The sequence below is a fragment of the Equus quagga genome, chromosome 22, assembly GCF_021613505.1.
Source record: "Equus quagga isolate Etosha38 chromosome 22, UCLA_HA_Equagga_1.0, whole genome shotgun sequence".
Lineage (NCBI taxonomy): Eukaryota > Metazoa > Chordata > Mammalia > Perissodactyla > Equidae > Equus > Equus quagga.
The window spans coordinates 7204015-7226875 of NC_060288.1; the positions used below are offsets into that span (position 1 = coordinate 7204015).

The 22861-nt window shown below is 36.0% G+C and overlaps 1 protein-coding gene across 1 annotated transcript in view; it reads right to left on the reverse strand.

Moving 5' to 3' along the window:
• KCNU1 (potassium calcium-activated channel subfamily U member 1) overlaps window positions 1–22861 on the reverse strand; it is a 150779-nt gene that overhangs the window by 75410 nt on the left and 52508 nt on the right. The window contains 7 exon segments of the mRNA XM_046648812.1: window positions 6662–6759; window positions 6900–6989; window positions 10605–10673; window positions 11044–11156; window positions 14402–14554; window positions 20797–20866; window positions 21990–22072. Of these exon segments, the coding sequence (XP_046504768.1) occupies window positions 6662–6759; window positions 6900–6989; window positions 10605–10673; window positions 11044–11156; window positions 14402–14554; window positions 20797–20866; window positions 21990–22072 (676 nt within the window).

A 22861-nucleotide genomic window follows, 5' to 3' on the forward strand; every position in this document is an offset into this window, starting at 1 on the left:
AACTTCCATAGAGAAACAGCCATGCTGACCCTCCCCTGCCCAGTGAGACCCATTTTAGAAGTCTGAACAGTAAGATGATAAATGTTAATTTCTCACTAAACCACTAAATTTGTTACAATAGCAATTGGAAACCAAGGCAGAGCCTAACAGCAGATTTGAATTGCCAGAAGAAGGAGTCAGCAAATATAAACAGAGATTGATAGATATTATGCAATCCAAAAAAGCAAGAGTGAGAGTGAGCAAGCAAGTGAGAAAGAAAAGAAGGAAGAAAAATGAACAGTTTCAGAAAAAAGTGGATCTCTATTAAGTGCACCATATATATGTAAAGGGAGGACCAATAGGAGGGAAGAGAAATGAAGGAGCATAAAAAAAATACTTTAAGAAATAATGAATTAAATCTTCCCAAATTTGATGAAAAATATTACTCTATGTGAATTATTTTCCTATAATGCTGTAGCAAATTACCATGAACTTGATAGCTTAAAACAACATTCCTTGCCTTGTGGCCCCTTCCTCCCTCTTCAAAGACAGTGGCATAACATCTCTCTCTGAATCTCTTTCCATTGCTTTCTTTCACTTCAAGGCTTTTTCTCTTATATATGTGGTTAAATCCCCTCCTTTTGCCTCCCTTTTACAAAGACCCTTGTGATTACATTTAGACTCCACAAAGATAATCTATGTTGATGGGCACACATATATAAAGATATGATTTGTGATGATAAGAACATAAAGGGAGGAAATGGAACTATATAAGAACAAAGTTTTGTATATAATGGAAATTAATTTTGGATTCATTCAAGCTAGATTGTTATACACTGTAATGTTAGTGGCAAACCTCAGTCCAATTACCAAGAACATAACTCAAAAATGTATATGAAAATACATGGCAAGGGAATTAAAATGGTGCACTAGAAAATATCTAACACAAAAGAAAGAATTAATAAATGATTTAAGAACTAAAAAAGATATCACATAGAAAACACAAACAGCAAAATGGTAAATGTAAATACTAACAGTAATTACATTAAACGTGAATGGACTAAACTCTGCAATAAAGAGGCAGGGATTGGCAGAATGGATTAAAAAAATGCTCCAAATGTATGCTGCAGGCAAGATACATACTTTAGATTCAAAGATACTAACAGGTTGAAGGAAAAAGGATGAAACAAGATATTTCATGCACATGGTAATCAAAGAAAGGTAGAGTAGTTATACTAATTTCACACAAAATAGAATTTAAGACAAACATGTTACTAAAGACAGAGACATTTTGTAATGATAAAATGGTCAGTCTATCAAAAAGATATAACAAATACAGACACATACGCATGTAGCAGTAGAAATCCAAAATACATGACACAAAGCTGACATATTTGAATGGAGAAATAAACAATTCAACAGGAATAACTGGAGCCTTCATTACCCTACTTTTTAATAATAGATAGAATGACTAGACAGAAGATCGGCAAGGAAATAGAAGACTTGAACAGCCCTATAATCAACTAGACTTAAAGGACATCTGTAGAAGACTTCAGTCAACAGCAGAGGAATACGTAGTCTTCTCAAGTATGTGTTGAATGTTCTCCAGGATAGATCACGTACTAGGCCATAAAACAAGCCTCAACGAATTTTAGAATATTGTAATTATACAAAGTATGCTCTCCAATAACAATGGAATGAAATGAGAAAATTAAAGAAATTCATAAATATGTGAAAATAGAAACAACACACTCCTAAATAACCAATGGGTTAAAAAAAGAAATCACAAGTGAAATTACAAAATACTTTTAGATGAATGAAAATAAAAACACAACATATCAAAAATATGGCATGCCCCTAAAGAGTGCTTAGAGGAAAATTTATAGATGTAAATGCCTATATTTACTAAAGAAGAAAAGAGATCTGAAATCAATGACCTAACCTAAAATTTCATCTTAAGACACTGAGAAAAGAAAAGCAAATTAACCCATATAAAGCTAAAACAAGGAAATAATAAAAGTTAGAGTGGAAATAATTTAATTAAAAGATAAAAAATAAATAGAGAAAAATCAATTAAAACACAAGTTGATTCTTTGAAAAACCCAACAAAACTGACCAGCACTTTCACAAGACTGGTCACAAAAATGAGGGGACACTCGTGTTAATAAATGGGGGAATTTTACTACTGACCTGACAAACATAAAAAGGATTATAAGAGAACACTTTTGTATACAATTCGTTATTTGTGAACAAATTTGATATGAATTAAATGAACAAATTCATAGAAAGACAAAACCACCAAAACTGTATCAAAAAGAAATAGCAAATCTGAATAGATCTATAACAAGTAAAGAGATTGAATTAAAAATCAAAAAATAAAGTCAGGCCCAGATGGCTTCAACATTAAAATTCTGTCAAATGTTTAAAGAAGGGTTACTTCACAAACTCTTCCAAAATAGAGAAGAAGAGAGAAGGCTTCCCAATTCATTCTTTGCTTCCAATTTTACCATGATGGCAAAAGTAGACAAAGACATGACAAAAAGCAGGAAACCATAGTCCAACATCTCTGTTGAATATAGAAGCACACTTCCTCAACAAAATGCTAGCAAACAAAACCTAGCACATATAAAAAGGACTTTACCCTATGACCAAATGGGGTTTACTCCTGGGACACAAGATTGGTTTAGCATCTGAAAATCAATTAATGTAATATACCACTTCAATGGAACAAAGGACAAGAACCACATCCTTATTAAAAAAAAGTATTTGACAAAGGCCAAAATGCTTCACTATAAAAAAAGAAAAAAAAGTTAACAATTTGAGAATAGAAGAAAACTTCCTCAAACACATAAAAGGCGTCTATGAAAAACCCACAGTTAAGATCATACCTAACGCTTTCTCCTAAGGTCAAGAACAAAATAAGGATACAAGCTTTTACCACTTCTATTCAACATTGTAGTGGAGACAATTCCAGAGCAATTAGGCAAGCAAATGAAATAAAATGTAACAAAAAAAATTAGACCTACTAAAATAATTCAGTAAGGTTGCAGGATACAAGATCAATATACAAAAATCCATTGTATTTTTATACATGTACAATGGATCATCTGAAAACAAAATCAAGAAAAAATTTTCATTTACAATAGCATTAAAAAAGAATTAAATACTTAAAAACAAAAGTAGCGTAAGACCTATTATCTGAAAATTATAAAACATAATCGAAAGAAATTAAAGACCTAAATAGATGTAGACATCACATGTTCGTGAATCAGAAGACTTACATAGTTAAGTAGCAGTGTATCTAAAATTGACCTACAGATTAAACAAAATTCCAGTCAAAATCCCAGCTGGCTTCTTTACAGAAATTGACATGTTTATCCTAAAATTCATGTGGAAATGTAGGGAACCAGAATAATCAAAACAATCTTGAAAAAGAATAACAAAGTTGGAAGATTCATATTTCCTAATTTCAAAACATAAAACTAGAGTAATCAAGTCAGTGTGGTACTTGCATAAAACTAGACACGTAGACTAATGGAACAGAATTGAGATTCCAGGAATAAACTCACACTTTTAAGTCCGCTGCTTTTTCAAAAGGTGCCAAGAATAGTTCAATAGGGAAGGAACAGCCTTTGGAACAAAATGGTGCTTAGCAAGTGGATATCCATATTGAAAAGAATGAACTTGTATTGTTTCCTCACACCATACACAAAAATCAACTCAAAATGGATCATGGACCTAAATGTAAGAGCTAAAAATATAAAATTCTTAGAAGAAAATATTGAAGTAAACTTTTCATGACCTTAGGTTGGTCAAAGCCTTCTTCAATATTCCACAAAAGCACAAGCGACAAAAGGAAAAATACATTATTGGACTTCAACAAAGTTTAACATTTCTGTGCTTCAAATTATATGAAGAAAATGTAAAGACAAATCACAAAATAGGAGATATATTTGCAAATCTGAAAAGGGACATATATCTAAAATATATAAAGACCTTATATAACTCAATAATAGAAAGACAATACTCCAATTTAAAAATGGGCAAAGGATCTGAATAGATATTTCTTCAAAGAAGATATACAAATAGCCATTAAGATCTTCATGAAAAGATGGTCAACATCATTAACCATTAGGGAAATTCAAATTAAAACCACAATAAGCTACTACTTTACACCCATTGGGATGGGTATTATTTTTAAAAAAGGAAAATAAGTATTGGATAGGATGTGGAGAAATTGCAATCCTTGTGCATTACTGGTGGGGAATGTAAAATGATGCAGTTGCTGTGGAAAACAGTATGGTAGTTCCTCAAAAAATTAAACATATGGGCCAGCCCGGTGGCACAGAAGTTAAGTTCACACGTTCCGCTTTGGTGGCCCGGGGTGCACCAGTTCAGATCCCGGGTGGGGACCTATGCACCGCTTGTCAAGCCATACTGTGGCAGGCGTCCCACATATAAAGTAGAGGAAGATGGGCACAGATCTTAGCTTAGGGCCAGTCTTCCTCAGCAAAAGGAGGAGGATTGGCAGCAGATGTTAGCTCATGGATAAACCTCCTTGAAAAAAAACAATTAAACATAGAATTAATACTTGATTGAGCAATTCTACTTCCAGATATATCCACAAAAAATTGAAAGCAGGAACTCAAGCACATATCTGCACATCAATATTCATAGCAACATTATCCACAATATCCAAAAGGTAGAAACAATCCAAATGTCCATCAACAGATGCATGAACAAAGAAAATAAAGTATATCCATACAATGGAGTATTATTCAGCCATAAAAGGAAATGAAGTATTGATACATGCTACAACACAGCTAAGGGAAAGCAGCCAGACACAAAAGGCCACACACTGTACGATTCTCTTTTCATGAAGCAACCAGAACAGGCAAATCTGTAAAGACAGAAAGTAGACCAGTGGTTGCTAGGGGTGTGGGAAGAAGAGAATAAGGAGTGACCACTATTGAGTATGGAGTTTGTTTTTGAGGTACAGAAAATGTTCTAAAATTGATTGTGGGGGTAGTTACACAAGTCTGTTTACCAACTAAAACCCACTGAGCTATTATATACTTTAAATCAATATGGTATTTATTTAATGGTATTTAAATTACGTCTCGATAAAGCTATTAGGAAAAATGACAGAGCCTGAGAAAGGACCCAGTCTCCCCCACCCTATACACACACCTAATGTTTCAGGTTGTTGAGGGGTAGCTAGACAAGGAAAATATGATAGTTTTGTGGTGTGCAAGGGGAGAAAATGAGAGAGGTGCTTCCCTTTTCATGTGGATTTTTGGTGGAGTGTACTTGCAGGAGTGTTTAGTAACAACACAAGATGACTACAGAAGAGGAGACCTGGTGGCACGTGTGTTTTAGCAGGGAGAGTGCCTGAGAGGACATCCACCCATGTTCCCACATCCTGACATACGTACACACATGGGGAGATTGAAAAATCCCAAATGGCCAAGAAACCAAAATAACATATGGATGAAAAGACTACGAATATGCGAAAAGTGGCTTTGGAGACCTCAAGACCAGAAGCTATGGCGGGAACAATGGATTTCAGCAACAAATGACAGAAGGCGACCCAAAGCCAGGAGGAAGAGAGTCACTGGCTGCTGATGCAGAGGTCACAGAAACTGACACAGACCAAAGGGAATGAGGCACCTCAGAGACCAGTCAGTACTTGCATGAAAGGATGTCTTGCTGTGCACTATAAGAACAATCGTGATGTTAAGCAAGTTTACTCCTGCATTTAAATAGAATGCTGGGGAGAAGGAGAGGATAAGAACCTTAGAGATAAGAATAGTACTGATAGGAAGTTGAAATTTTGACTTAAGTTTAAATGCTGAGACACTGGGGTTTTACCCAAAGAATTTTAACATACCTGAAAGAGATTAAGTTTTAAACCAGATGGGACTAAGTTATCATGAATGCTTGAGATTAATTTTTCTTTTCCCGCTACTGAGTAGAAAGGATTCTTGGCAAGCTATTGAGTTCAACTAGAGAAAAGAGAGAAAGTTACTTTTCCTCAACACTGTGTCAGGATGAGTAAATTTTAAACTCCCTGGAATCCATGAAGGAAGCAGATCCCTCAAGGGATGGTATTGTTCCCAACACGAGAAGAAAGGATAATTAAGTGACACGATAGAGGTGTTAGCTAAGGATACACTGGTAATCATATTGCAATACAAATGTATCAAATCAATATGTTGTATACCTTAAACTTACACAATGTCGTATGTCAAATATATCTCAGTAAAAAATTTAATTTTAACAAAAGGGCATGGTCATGAGGTGGCATCCTTATGGCCAACCAAGCAGTCAGATACAGGCTGAACTTCCAGACTGAAGTTAGGGAGACCAGTGCGATGTAGCGAGCAAACAATGGCTGAAAGTCAGCGTGCTTGGGATTAAGTTGGGCAGGGCCTCCAACAGGCTTTGTGACTTTGGACAACATCACTGAATCACTTTTGAAACTCATCTGTCTAGCCTGTGAAGGAGTTGAACTGGATGACTAGTAAGGTTTCTTCTAGCTCTAAAAGACTGATTCTCAGGTCTTGTATGCCCAATGCGGAAATGTCTGCCACTTCCTGGCCAAGTTCAGATGGGCATTGTCTTTTAAGAGACATGCCCCCAGAAGCTGGGCTGAGGACAGCCAGATACGAAGTGCAGTTACCTGTGGTGAATCGATGGCTCTTGTGTTTGCAGCTACATTCTTCTATTAGCTCAGGAACATGCACGTCACTGTGACAGCTGGTACAGTAAAAGAAGGCTCTGGACAATGAAGACAAATCAAGAAGGACTTATGTGAGGCTTAACACAAAGGGAGCATGATGCTGACTCAGTCTGCCTGCCATTAAGTTGCATTTGCTTTAGGACTTTCTCCCTGTAAAGTGATAAAAAAAAAAAATTACCTTCTGACTTCCTTTGCAGATTCAGCAATAAAGAACCCTAATGTGTTCTTATGCAGCTTAACTTGTGCAGATGGATTTAGTACCAGACCACTGGAAACAGAAAATAAAAATACAGTAATTTTTCTCTCCAATTTCTGTGGCAATATTTGGTATTTCATTCTGTCATTACCAATGGATTCTCTAAATTGAAGGGTTAATAGGATTCAATCTCCTTTTACTGCCAAATGCAGTAGAAAATGTGAATTTGACTATATTTAATTCTTTGTTTCATTACTGCTAAATACACTAAGGGGAGCCACGTCATAACATAATTGCTGAGCTGCATACACAGCTGTGCTTAAGGGTGAGCCCCCTCCCTGGACTCTGTCCTGAATCTGAGATGGTCAATCCAACTTAGCTGCATGGAGCCTTGTGAATCCAATGCCAAATTGGCCAAGGCCACACAGTTGCTAGTCTTACGGTCATAGTAGAGGTGTTCATCCTTAGGCTACTTGCCATTTAAAATTAAATTACGTCAAATTAACCAGCTGGATTCAAAAGTTCCTTTTGTTCACCTGTACCATTTTTGAACCTGTATATTTCTTTTGACTTTATTTTTGTCTATTTTGACCGCAAGATTTTTGAGAGCAGGAACCGTATGAATTGTTTCTATTTCTATATTACTTGAACATTTTGATTTTCTATTTTCTTAAAGTTTGTGTGTTTGAAGATGCTGTCTTATAAATTTCATCCATGATACTCCTTGATGCAGTACTCTATTACTCATTAATATTACTCTTCACGTTACATATGCCTATTTGAGTTCCTCACATTTCTCCTTATGTTTGTCAGGATCTCCTGTTTTTATTTCCTTTATTTCAGACCTCTGGTACGGTGAGGTCTTATAAACCCATACCTCCCCTCATTTTGTTTGGACATGGTACAAAAGTACTCCTTTCCTCCTTTAAATCACACTGCTTTTATAGTCACATTGAAAAAGGGTCAAGTCTTCATTTTGGCGAAGCTTATTTTGTTGTTAGGGTACTCTCAAGTAACGTGCAAGTGTTAGAGCCTTACAAATATAAAAGGGCTTGCACAATGAAAGCTCTTCAGCCTACGCCAAGGCAGAAAGAGGCTGAATAGCCATATTCAGGTAGATTATCACCTGAGACAACTGGGTGATATTTTTTCAACACTGAATTTATTGAACGGACTGATATTAATGAGTGGAACAATTATTTTTAACTTTGAAAGAGAAAGACCATGGACTTGTGCCCTCTATCCCCTAAATAGCATTGGTTGATGCTCACTAGTTAGCAAGCGTGTGCTTAGTTGTATCTTCATATCTCCTTTTTCTTTTTTTTTACGAGAGGGTTCTCTGCGCTTACGTTAAATATTTAGTTATGAAGATACAGTCATGATAATATCTCTGGTTGCATTTGAAAGAAGAGGTGAACTTCTTTTGAACATTTTCCCAAACTGGCATTATTGCTTGATGCCTCTTCATGAGTCATGGCCAGCCGTGCTATTAGAGCATGTTCGCCACTGGAACAAACCAAGAACATTAACTAGATCTGGGGTCAGATCCAGCTTTATCTCTTAGCAGGGGACAAATTATCCCCTAAGACAAATCCTTATGATTATCCAGGGCTTTTGCAAGTCTTAGAGTCTGTTCAAGTGTGTCAATTAGAAGAGAAAATAAAAGGTGAGAAAAGATAGCTTTTCCCCAGTTTTCCAGCATACTCACCCAGCCACTGAGATGCCCTATTTTCCTTCCACTTATAGTCGCTGTGGTGGATTTAGCACAGCTTTGTGATGAGAAGCACAGCCACAGAAACAAGACGGAGTTCAGATTCTGGCTCTGCCACTTGGGAGTGGTGTGAGCTTGCTTTTTAACCTTTCTGGGCCTCAGCTTCCTCCTCTGCAAAATGCAACTAAAAGGTGTAACCATCCTCATAGCATTGTTGTGAGGATTCAAGAGTTAATGTAAGTACAATGCTTACAGCACTGTTGGTCATGAAGTAGCAATCATGTAGGAGACTGCAGTTATCAATATTTTGCCACATCAGGTTTTAATCCCTTTGATTCACCTGACTTTTAGATGAGAAACCAAAGTTAAATCTATTTTGGAGCAGGTTCCTCTTTCACTGAGGGTAGGTGTGTGCTAGGTAGTAAACAGCACCAGGACCTCTTGAATATATGTGGAAATTAGCTGCTTAAAAAATATTCATGTTTCCTGTCTAGAATGTCTTAATAATCATCTTAATAAAGTTTACATAAAACTAGGATGTTAGAGTTGGAAAGGATCCTGAGAACATTTGGTCCAGTAGTTTCCAAATACCAGTGAATAAACTGTCTATATCATGGGACTTAAAAATTCTCAGACCCTCACCCATGGAGATTTTGATTTGTAAAGTTCAGAAGTGGGGTTTTGGTATCCACACGTCTTTAAAACTTTGCAAATAATTCTGATACAAAGCCAAAGATGGTAAAACTTGATCAAGTTTGGGCCAATCTGAAACCCAAACAGCCTGCCTTATGATTCTAAGACTTCATCTTTTTACCATGACCTATTTCCAGTAGAAAGGCCATTTGTGCATAGGTCTAGATATTGAAGTTTTCTTGAGTGTGGCAGGATTGTTAAATAGAATTTAGCCAGCCAGACAATACTATTCATTATTGTCTCCTTAATGACTTGCTTATACAGTACTCCACTAATTTCTTTTGCCCAGATATCTTTTGCATCCTCTCTACTTAGACATATCTTTTCTTCTTTCCCAACATTTCGTACAAAATCATCCTTTCGTAGTCCATATCAGATGATTCAAAATTACTGAATTTTGACTATTTCCCTATAATTCCAGGGCTCCTGGTAATGTCAATTTCAGAGCTGGAAGGGGTCTTAGGTATTAACTAATATGATTTCCTCATTTCACATATGATAAACACTTCTCCAAGGCCACAGGACTAGCAAATTATAATCAGGATCAGAATCCAGTTGTTGATTCCAATTTCACTCAAGTTAGTTTTCTACTAAAAAACACTCATAAGCCAACGTAACAGCCTTTCTTGTTCCCTGGTCCATTTGCCACTTTTTCTTATTTTTCAGCATCTTACATCTCTGTATCATTGTGGCTTATTCCTTTTCCGTTTGTCCTAGATTTTCTTTTTTATTACATGATAACTTCTCTTACCTCTCATATTATCAAATATGGGTTCTCAGGAAATGCTGGTGGCCTGATAATGTTACCTCTTTCCTTTACCTACCCAGCAGCTTTATCAACAGCAGACTTTTTCTAGTGGGCCAGTCAGATTCCTGTTTTGCCATACTTTGCAGATTTGTTTCTAAGACCAGAGTTTGTGGGGACACGTTTATCACAAATAATTCTATTTGGTCAAGATTTGCAAGATCTGGTAGTATACTAAGAAGAACAGATCTAAGAAAGTGACCACTTCTTCTCTCCCCTGCTCATGAGAGATAATTGGGGCAGGGCTGTAGAAAAAGGCCTGTGTACCCACTAGGGTAATCATTTTAACCCCAGTCATTAGATTCTAACCCCAATCGTTAGAGACAGTACTAAATGCACCACAGCAGCCTGGGCGCCCAATAGGCTGGCTCTCGACAAATGGCAAAATGCTTAGTTATGGCTGTACTTTTGGAAAAGTCTTAATCATAAAGATTCTCGTCTGATGAAAAACTGAAGAGATTTGAAGGCTCATTGGTACCAGTAACCGTGAACTGTGGGTTTCTGTTCGATGGCTATCAGCAGGAGGTGCATCTTCACAAAGCAGAGCCTGGGAAGGAAGACAAGCACTGTGAGGAAAGAGAGGCGAGCAGGGCGCTAGCTCAAAATAGTATGACCAAGCTTTGTGATATCCACCTGGGAGAACACCAGCCCCTCAGCAAAGGAAGGGCCTCCCAAATGTAGAATGTTAACTTCTAAGTGAATCCATCCTGAAGTAACTCACGGCCAGCTTGCCAACTGGGACAGGGATGAAATTGTCCCACATAGGCTGTAAACTTTTAGGTTGCAGATTCTCAGACTTCTTCATTCTTATGTCTTAAGTGTTTGTCGTGGAGCCTAGCCTACAGTGAGCCCTCAATGAACATTGTTGAAAGAATGTCGTTGCATAATGAATGAAGAAAGTATTTCTCTGAGCTTACCGGGAAACTTCAGGAAAACTCATTCCAGCAAAGTCATCAGAGAGACGTTGAGTCAGGATTTTGTTCTTCAGGCCATTAAAGAAATATTTTTGCCAGGGCCATTTAGGAGAAATCTGGAAAAACAACCATGCCACATGAAGCACAATAACATGGAATGTAGGATGTTATCATTCAAGTTGTATATTCTGCTAAGCAGCAATCCAGTACCTATTGCACTTAGGTCATAGAAAGGAGATTTGTCCTACTGCTTAACCAGAGAAATGTCAAAGGAAGAACTAAAAGGTGCATCTCCACTGTCTTCACTCGAGAGTTCAGAATGAAGTGGAAGTATTATGACTTAGTTTCTTCCCAGATGGTATCCAAGACTCCTTGCTGGAAATTACAATTCTTTTCCTAAAAATTTCAGCAATGTAGACTGGTTTTTGAGTCAGTAACAAATAAGATGGGAAGAATATATAGAAGCTAAGTTGTCTCTCTCTAGATATGGCTAGTTTTTTAACATATTAGGTTTGATTTTTAAACATATCAGTTTTCTACTAACCACATACCACAAAGAAAAACTTTTCATGGCTTCTGCCCAGTATCAGAACCCTTCATAGGATCAAAGTAACTCAGAGAGCCATCCTAATCAATGGAAATGAGAATGTACAAATCAAGGACAGCAGAAGACTTCTAGAGAAATGGGAGCTGTGAAGGGAGAAGACTCTCTCTCAAAAAGGCTAAATGCAGCCTGAGTGGAGCAGGGTTGTTAGGTAACTCATCTCTGACATTAGTGTAAGATCTCCCGGAATTTAGTTATATTTATCTCGTCCTCATTCTCCCCCACCTGTTGCCATCAGAATCACCACCAACTGCTCTGACATGTCAGGACAGGCACCTTAAAGCCCAGAACCTCAGATGAAAGTCTGGAATTTCTATAAACTCTGAAACACTGGAGCAGTGGAGAGTTAGGGACAATTCAAAAATACTCCTCAGGTGGCCATCTTGTGGTTTAGGAAAAACAAAACAAAAACATACACACAAACAAGAAATTCTGCCTTGCTAAAAAGAACCACCTATTTCAGGCAATCTGGGCACACATCATCCTCTTCCCAAGATTCAGCTGAATCCTCTGCTTTTTCCCACTTTCTTAAATTCCTCTGTTGGGGGGGGGGGGGTCACCTTGCTGGGCAGTTAATACCACTATTTAAGTCCCCTTTACTAAAGAACTTAGCTTTGACCTTTTAATCTAAATGTTTCAGTTTTGAAAGAGGATAAAAAATGGTAACCATGAAGATGGAGAAGTCTTCTTGAGTCTTTAAAAGATCAGAAATGGAAACAGGGAGACAAGATGGATTTAGGGTTTGGATAGCAGATTCAGGGAGTTCAAGTAAACCAGTTAGATTAGATCTAATCTAAGTTTAAGCTTAAGGCAATGTTCCGTGCCTAGAACCAACCAAAAATGTTCTTCAGACCATAATTTCTTATCATGTAATCAATATAGTCAAAACACACTGCATTGATTTAAAGTCTCCTAATCTGAGTACTCAGAAGTTTTACAAATATTAGTTCAATACTTAGAAAAATAAGATTATGAGACTAATAATTCTCATTTTATAGACACAGAAACTGACAGTCAGAGAAAATAAAAGTGTCTAATCCCCCAAAAATGAGACATAAGGCACTGGAGTTCTAGCCATTAAACCCAAGTTAATAGTTCATTACAGAATCCGAAGCACCAGTACAGAGTACAGCATTAAAAGACCTTACCCTGACTGCCCAGTTTAGGATTTTTGAAAGAAGTTGTCAGACTTCACTTCCAAAACAAACAAAAAGAGAATTATCACGACCATAAATCTCTCTCTCTCAATTCCTGTATTCCAAAAGCCATCGTATGACGAATATTGACAAGCGTCCACCCTCCTTGAGGAGGTTAAAACTTTAGATTAACAAAAAAATAGGGCTGGTTTTGCATCTCTACCTTCTATATTTCCATAAAAGAGATAAAGTCTACATATGGAGTTCTCATTCCATTTATTTTCTCCAGCCATGGAGATTAAAATCACAATCGTCACAACAGATGCTGCAGTTAGCTTCCACTCTCTAAGCATACAACACAGGCAAAGACAATTTCCTTAGAAGCCATTTCCTGGGCCGGCCCTACACAGTGACCATTAGGTGAAAGTTAAAGCATGTTCACTGTAGTAGCATCAAGCCCTTTCCCAGTGGCCGATGGTCTTTTCCATTTGTCAGTATATGGTATCTCCTCACACTCGCAGAAGGAATTGTAGTAGAATTCTGTGTTCTCCTGTTAGCATTTTGCTGGCCAGAGCATATTTCCTCTCTTTTGCTTTTCTTAACAGCACCAGGGAAGGAACTGGAAAAGATGTAAACACTTTTTGACTCTTGAACAAAGGAAATCAAGTGCAAAGAGAGGCCAAGAGGGAAATTGAGTATAAGAAAAAGCAAATGTGGACTCATAATTAAATGGAGAGAAAGGTCACTCTCCAAGAGGCTTTGGAGAAAGGATATCAGGCCAGCTGAGAGTCAGAACACCTTTCCTGGAGCATTTCATGGGACTGGCATTTGGAAGGCTGTTCTGTGTGCTATAGTAGTTCATCTCAATAACCCCTTTTAACCACTTATTTTGTCTCAGACAAAGGCATCAAAGAATCTGAGGTGGGAGACTGTGAGTAGATACCCAACAAATGGGGCACAGTGGTAGGACCATAGGTCAGACAATTCCACCTTTGCTATTCATGAGCTTACTACACAGTCAAGTTAGTTGGCTTCACTGACCCATGACTGGGATGCTACCTTGAAACCCTACTGAGGGGAAACATATTTAAAATGTATAACACATAGTAGGCACATAGTATGGGGTCACTATTATTGTTACTGCATGGAATGTCCCAAAAATAACCTGGAAAATTAGATTTTAATTATCATTTGTATTGTTATTTCTGTTTGGTGAGTTATTTATGTCAATTATTTTGCCTTTAATTTATATTTAAATATACGACTTCTCCACTAATAATATAACCTTTATTTATATTTCTACTTTCAATAACTCAAAGTGCTTCTACTTTTATGAATACATTTACTTTCATAACAGTGGGCTGCAGGTAGAAAGCAGAGTTATGGTTTCTGTTTTGCAGATAAATACTCTTAGGCAAGAATAAGACAAATAACTCCCTCAAGATCAATGCAGTACCTAGGACTTCGGTCCAGATCTCTCAAACCTTTCTCAGCTCAGTGGAAGTCAAATCTCATTTCTTAGGGCCTTCTTGCTTTCCTGAATTTTTATTTTCTATTTCTGATCCTAGCATGTGAGGAAATGGGGATAGAGCCAAGATTCAACATCAATTTACAAGGTTACCTTTCTGTTTTGCTCAACAAATAGAGACGTTAGAAAGGTGCACAAGCCTGGCACCAAACAGCCCTGGGAGATAAATCCAAGCGTTAATTCAGCAAAGCAGATGATGTTGTCCCCACCGATCCAGCTCCAGGTGGGAATCTTTGGCAGAAAAACCTGTTTCGTGGTAGAAAATAGGACAAGCATTAGGAATAAATATACCTCGAGAAAGTTCTTTCTTTCTGGATGTCTTTCTTTCATTTAATTTACTTGAAAACACTGATGATGCCCAGGTCCGTGAAAGTGAAAAGAACAAATTCAGCATTTAAAAGTGGTCATTGGTGACCATCAATCCATTCTCTGTGTCTACGTGTGTGTCTGTTGTTGTTGTTTTATCTTCTACATATGAGTGAAATCTTACAGTATTTATCTTTCTCTGTCTGACATATTTTGCTTAGCATATTACCCTCAAGGTCCATCCATGTTGTCGCGATGTACACTCAAAATTTGTATGTTATAAACCAATGTTACTTCAATTAAAAAAAGGGAAGTAGTTAGCGGTCAACTTCTTCCACTTCTGAAAACAAAAATAGCTAGAGTTGCAAAATCAGGTCAAATGGTTTAGATCTCTAATTGTATCCCAAATTTCAATCTTTTTGTTTGTTCGTTTGTCTTATGTGTTCTGTTTTATCAAGATATAGTTGACATATATTATATTAATTTCAGGTGTACAACACAACTATTTGGTAATTGTATATATTATGAAATGATCACCACAATAAGTCTAGTTAGCATCCACTTCCAGAGTGATTACAAATTTTTTTGCTTGTGATGAGAACTTTTAAGATCTACTGTCTTAGCAACTTTTGAATATACAGTACAGTGTTATTAACTACAGTCATCATGCTGTACACTACATCCTCAGGACTTATTTATTTTATACTTTATTTTGTGTGAAAGTTGGTATCTTTTGACCCCCATCATCCATTTCACCCAGCCCCACCCCCACCTCTAACAATCACCAATCTGTGAGTTCTGGGTTGTTTGTTTTTGTTTTATTCCACATATAAGTGAGATCATATGGTATTTGTTTTTCTCTGATTTATTTTACTTAGCATAATGCCTTCAAGCTCTATCCATGTTGTTGCAAATGGCAAGATATCATTCTTTTTTATGGCTGAATAATATTCCATTATATATACATATACACTGCATCTTTTTTAAACATTCATCCATTGATGGACACTTAGGTTATTTCCATGTCTTGGCTATTTTAAATAATGCTGCAATGAACATAGGGATGCATGCATCTATCTGAGTTAGTGTTTTCATTTTCTGTAGATAAATACCCAGAATTGAATTACTGGATCATACGGTAGCTCTATTTTTAATTTTTTGAGAAATTTCTGTACTAATTTCCATAGTGGCTGCACCAATTTGCATTCCCACCAACAGTGCACGAGGAGTTTCTTTTCTCCACATCTTCACCAGTGCTTGTTATTCTTTGTCTTTTTGATAATAGCCATTCCAACAGATGTAAAGCGATATCTCATTGTGGTTCTAATTTGCATTTCCCTGATGTTTAGTGATGTTGAGCACTTTTTCATGCATCTGTTGGCCATCTGTATGTTTTCTTTGGGAAACTGTCTATTCAGATCCTCTGCCCATTTGTTAATTGGATTTTTTTTGTTATTGAGTTATATGAACTCTTTATATATTTTGGATATTAATCCCTTATCAGATATGTGATTTGCAAATATTTTCTCTCATTTAGTAGTTTTCCTTCTCATTTTGTTGATGGTTTCCTTTGCTGTGCAGAAGCTATTTAGATTGATGTAGTCCCTCTTGTTTATTTTTGCTTTTGTTGCCATTGTTTTTGGTGCTAAATCCAAAGAAATCATCACCAAGATGCATGTCAAGCTTACTGCCTATGTTTTCTTTAAGGAGTTTTATGGTTTCAGGCTGTACACTCAAGTCATTAATGAATTTTGAATTAAGTTTTGTATATGGTATAAGATAGTGGTCCAGTTTCATTCTTTTTCAAGTGGCTGTCCAGTTTTCCCAACACAATTTATTGAAGAGGCTGTTCTTTCCCTATAGTATATTTTTGGCTTATTTGTCATGAATTGACCATATAGCTGTGAGTTTATTTCTGGGTTCTCCATTCTGCTCCATTGATCTATGTATCTGTTTTTATGCCAGTACCATATTGTTTTGATTATTATAGCTTTGTGATATAGTTTGAAATCAGGAAGCATGATGCCTCCAACTTTGTTCTTCTTTCTCAGATAGTTTTGGCTATTTTGGAGTCTTTTGTGGTTCTATACAAATTTTAGGATTCTTTATTCTACTTATGTGAAAAATGCCACTGGACTTATGATAGGGATTTCAATGAATTTTTAGATTGCATTGGGTAGTATGGACATGTTAACAATATTAATTATTCTAATCCATGAGCATGGAATATCATTCCATTTATTTGTTTCTTCCTCAATTTCTTCTATCAATGTCTTATATCTTATAGTTTTCATGGTACAGGTCTTTCACCTCCTAGGTAAAATTTATTCCTAGCTATTTTATTCTTTTTGATGCCATTGTAAATGTGATTGTTTTATTAATTTCTCTTTCTGATAGTTGGCTATTAATATACAGAAATGCAACAGATTTTTGTATATTGACTTTGTATCCTGCAACTTTACTGAATTCATTTCTTAGTTCTAACAGTTTTTTGGTGGAATCTTTAGTGTTTTCTATAAATAGTATCATATCATCTGCAAATAGTTACAGTTTGACTTATTCCTTTCCAATCTGGATGCCTTTTCTTTCTTTTACTTGCTTAACTGCTCTGACTAAGACTTCCAATACTAAGTTGAATAAAATGGTGGGAGTGGGCATCCTTGTCTTGTTCCTGATCTTAGAGGAAAAACTTTCAGCTTTTCATCATTGAGGATGATGCTAGTTGTGGGCTTGTCATATATGACCTTTATTATGCTAAGGTACATTCCCTCTAACCCCACTTTGCTGAGAGTTTTTATCAGAAATGGATGATGAATTTTGTCAAATGCTTTTCCTGCATCTATTGACATGATCATATGACTTTTATCCTTCATTGTGTTAATGTGGTATATCACATTGATTGATTTGTAGATATTAAACCATCCTTGCATCCCTGGAATAAATCCAATTTGATCATGGTATAATCCATCTAATGTATGGCTGAATTTGGTTCCCTAATATTTTGTTGATGATTTTTGCTTCTATATTCATCAGTGATATTGACCTCTAATTTTCTTTTCTTGTGGCATCCTTGTCTGATTTTGGTATCAGGGTAATGTTGACCTCATAAAATGAATTTGGAAGTATTCTTTCCTTTTCCATTTTTTGGCAAGATTTTGAGAAGGATTGGTATTAACTCTTTTTTATATGTTTGGTAGAATTCACCAGTGAAGCCATCTGGCCCTGGACTTCTGTTGGTTGGGAAATTTTTGATTACTGATTCAGTCTCCTTACCAGTAATCGGTCTGTTCAGATTTTCTATTTCTTTTTGGTTCTGTCTTTGTAAGTTGTATGTTTCCAGGAATTGATCCTTTTCTCCTAGGTTGTCCAACTTATTGGCATTTAATTGCTCATAGTATTCTCTCATGATCCTTTGTATTTCTGTGGTATCAGTTGTAATGTCTCGTCTTTTATTTCTGATTTAAATTCAGTTCTCTCTCTTTTTTTCTTGGTGAGTCTAACTAAAGCTTTGTCAATTTTGTTTATCTTTTAAAAAAACCAGCTCTTAGTTTCATTGATCTTTTCTATTGTCTCTATTTTGTTGAATGCTTCATTTTTGGTCTCTCTTTTCATTTTGGCTTCTATTTCATTTATTTCTGCTCTGATCTTTATTATTTCCTTCCCTCTACTCACTCTGGGCTTTGTTCATTCTTCTTATTCTTTGAGGTATAAAATCAAGTTGTTTGATATTTTTCTTGTTTCTTGAGTTTGGAATTTATTGCTGTGAACATCTCTCTTAAAACTACTTTTGCTGCATCCCATAAGTTTTGGTATGTTGTATATCCATTTTAATTTGTCTCAAGATTTTTTTTGTTTCTCTTTTGATTTTTTCATTGTCCCATTGGTTATTCAATGTTGTTTAATCTTGACATATTTATAAATTTTCCAATTTCTTCTTGTAATTAATTTCTAGTTTCATACCTTTGTGGTCTGAAAAGATGCTTCATATAATTTCTGCCTTCTTAAATTTAGTAAGACTTGTTTTGTGCCCTAGCATATGATCTATCCTGGAGAATGTTCTATGTGCTTTTGAAAAGACTGTATATTCTGTTGCTTTTGGATGGAATGTTCTGTATATGTATGTTAAGTCCATCTGGTCTTTTAAGTGTCATTTAAGGCCACTGGTTCCTTATTGATTTTCTGTTGGATAATCTATTTATTGATGAAAATTGAGCATTAAAGTCCCCTACTATTATTGTATTGCTATCTATTTTTCCCTTTAGGTATGTTAATATTTCTTTTATATATCTAGGTGTTCCTATGTTGGGTGCATAAATATTTATAAATGTTATACTATCTTGCTGGATTGACTCCTTAATCATTATGTAATGCTCTTCTTTATCTCTTATTGCAATCTTTGTTTTAAAATATATTTCATCTGATATAAGTATAGCTTCCCCAGCTTTCTTTTGGTTTCCATTGATACGCAATATGTTTTCCCATCCTTTCACTCTCAGACTGTGTGTGTCCTTACACCTGAAATGAGTCTCTTGTAAGCAGCATATAGATGGGTCTTCTTCTTTTTTTGTAATCCACTTAGCCACTCTATTGATTTGAAAATCTAGTCCATTTGTATTTAAAGTAATTATTGAGAGTTATGTGCTTATTGTAATTTGTCTTTTGACTGTTTTTAAATTTCTCTGTTCCTTTCTTCTTCTTTTCCCTCTTCCTTTGTGATTTGATGATTTTCTATGGTAGTATGCTTAGATTCCTTTTTCTTTATCTATTGTGTATTTACTGTAGGTTTTTGCTTTGTAGTTACTATAAGACTTACATAAAACAAGACCAGTCTAATGGTGATGAACTCCTTTGGTTTTTGTTGTTTGGAAACCTCCTTATCTCTCCTTTGCTTCTGAATGACAACTTTTCCAGGTAGAATATTCTTGGTTGGTAGTTTTTTCTTTCAGCCCTTTGAATATATTGTGCTATTGCCTTCTGGCCTGCAAAGTTTCTGTCGAAAATCTCCTGATAATTTTGTGGGAGTTCCCTTGTATGTGACAAGTTGTTTTTCTCTTGCTGGTTTTAATATTCTCTTCTTCTCTTCAACTTTTCACACTATTTATTTATAATGTGTCTTGGTGTGTGTTTCTTTGAATTCACCTTATTTGGAACTTTCTGTGGTTCCTGGACCTGGATATCTGTTTCCTTCCCCAAGTTAGAGAAATTTTCAGCCATTATTTCTTCAAATAAATTTTCTGCCCTTTTCTCTCTCTCGTCTCTTTCTGGCACTCCTATAATGTGAATGTTGGTCTGCTTTATGCTGTCCCATGAGTTCTTTAAGCTGTCTTCACCATTTTTCCTTCTTTTTTCTTTTTGCTATTCTGATCAGGTGGATTCTACTACCCTGTCATCAAGTTTGCTGATTCTTTATTCTGCTTGGTCTAGTCTGATGTCAAACTTCTCTACTGTATTTTTCAGTTAAGTTATTGTGTTCCTCAGCTCTGAGACTTCTACTTACTACTTTCTCGTATTTTGTATCTCTTTGTTGAAATTCTCACTTTGTTCATCTATTCTTCTCCTAAACTTGGTGAGCATCCTTATGCTGATTATTTTGAACTATCAAATAAATGACCAATCTTTATTTCATTAAGGTCTTTTTCTGAGGTTTTTTATCTTGTTCTTTTGTTTGGAACACATTCCTTCATTTTTACATTTGCCTTGACTCTCTGTGTTGGTTTCTATGCATTAGATAAAACAGCCACCTCTCCCAGTCTTTAAGGTGTGTCTTGTGTAGAGGATGAACTTTATCATTGAGCCTGGCCCTAGCTCTTGGCTGTCTTTCAAACCTTTGTGATTGTTCAAGCAGCCTACTTTATTTTTAGTGGCTGCCAGTATTGAGGCTGTACCAAGACCTGTCACTGTCCCAAAGGTAAGGATCTCAAAAAGCACCTGGATTCAGACTGATTGAAAGACAGACCCTCAGGCAGCAGGTTTTAAAGTATACAAATATATCTCTTCCCAATTTACATTCTTAAGTGATAGCAATCTTAATGAGACTCCAAATTTCACTTATAACTGATAAAAACTTTTTACATGTAGACCCATTATCAAGTAATAAGTTCATCTATTTACTTAGATGAACTAAGTTCATCTAGCTTCAAAGACTATAAGAGGAGATTTGATAGGCTAGAATGTTACAATACCTTGTTATGGGATTGAAGTATCTGTATGATGACTCTGGTCTGTGGGTGATAGTTCTTGATAGAGAGCACCCTACGTAAACAACAAAATATGCTCATCAGTGATGTGCCATATCCAATGGTTTTGTAATACAATTCAATTCAAATTGATGTGTGGGTAAGCATAGGGAAACAGCATATTATAAAGCTCATCATTATGCTCTTCTCTAAAAATGTTCTGTTTAATAGCATAAACACAGAAGGGTGCTATTTTTTTAGTGGCTTAGTTAACTAAATCTATGGAAAGGTCATCTCTAAGTATTAGGAAACTGTGGTCTTCTGGGACAATTCTTCAGGAGGAAATAACAGTTCCATATATTTTAGCCTTCAAATTCAAAGACATTAATTACAGGAAAAAATAGAGATTGAATTACTGTCTATAGCTTGAAACAGCTTGGAGATTGTCTCATCCAACTTTCTCATTTTACAAATTAAGAAACTAAGGTCTAGCTCATATTTACTGTATTATGTGTGGTTTAAGTTCTCAGCTGTTTCTTCCTATTTGTATAGTCACCTTTAGCTATGTATATTTATTTTGCTCTAGGGGCCAAAACTTCATCTGGCTTAGGCACAATGCTATTGCCATCACAACGCTAGTTTGAATGTGTTACCACAAGTCAAGTTCCTGCTCATAGAAAGTTCAGAGTTAAAGATGGTAATGCTAACTCTAGCCATCTGGGAAATACTTGCCAACAGTTATAAGCATATCATATTGAACCATGTACAGTCTTTCACTAGAATTACAGAAGAAAAAAACCCCAATAAGCAAAGTCTACTAATAAGATTCACAAATCACACATGGTATCTTTCTTTTTTTTTGAGGGGGAGAGGATGTTAGTTATAAGAGTGCTATCTCAACAGTTTTCAGTTATTTGTATGCTTGCTTTTTAAATTTAGATAGCTATTATCCATATGAAACTTCAAGAAAGTATGTGAAGAAGCACATAGATACTCAGGATACTCTATTTTCACTTCCTTTTTCATAATCTGTGCAGCCTCTGGGACAAAAAAATAGGCAGAAACCTGAAATATGATGAATCTAGTACTGAGATAGATGACATCTTCACCTGTTTGGTCCTATGCACTGGGCTTTATTTTAAAAGAGATAAAAATAAAATCAGCATGGGAGCATCTAAAACACAATGCCAGTTTCTTACCTCATAATGTTTGAAGTATCTTCAGCATGCAAATCACTGCAGAAAGGGTTGGCTATAATCAGGCATGCTTCTGCAGATTCCACCTATTCTTCAAGATTAAACAGCAGCCATCTTGTTAATTACATGGGAAATGCTCTAGTGTTCCCCTTTTGAGTTTTCTTATAAAATTTCCAGTAGGAAAGAGAACACACTTGGGAAGGACTTCTGATAAGGATGTCTTTACATCAGAATCATAATCCTGCAAATGCTGCAAGGGATGTAGCAGATGGACCAGGGCACAGGGTCTCCAACATAGATGTAAACTTGCTTTAAAATGGGTGTAGTAACATAGTTATATTTTCCTATCATCTATAACCATCAATTTATGACTAGTGATGAGTAATATGATCTCTTTAAAGAACTACCTATATATTTATTTACCTTTCAGAATAGGCAAAGAATAGAGGAACTTGAAGTCTGCTTGGGTCAAGGTAAACAGTCATTAAATATTTGTGGATTCTGAATCTTAAGGTTCTAGAAAATTATTGAAGTGGCTCTTACAATACTAAGTTTCAGGGAAGAGAAAGATTATACTGTATCTGTCATTTTTGGTTTCCATACTTTATGTTAAATGTACAGAACTCTGCCTTCAAAAACTGAAGCCTTTTGGTTTGTATGACTCTATGAAACCTAACACATGAGAGGAAGCTGGCTTTGATCTCAAATGAAAGATGTCTAGAGGGTTGGCTGTTGCTCATTAGTTTTAATCTCAACCTTAATGGGATTTCTGCTATTTTCCTTCATGTTTCTCCTATCAGAAGGCATATCAACTTGTTTATCAAAATTTGGTGAAGGTGATGGACTCCTAGAAATCTCTCATCTGGTAAAAATCC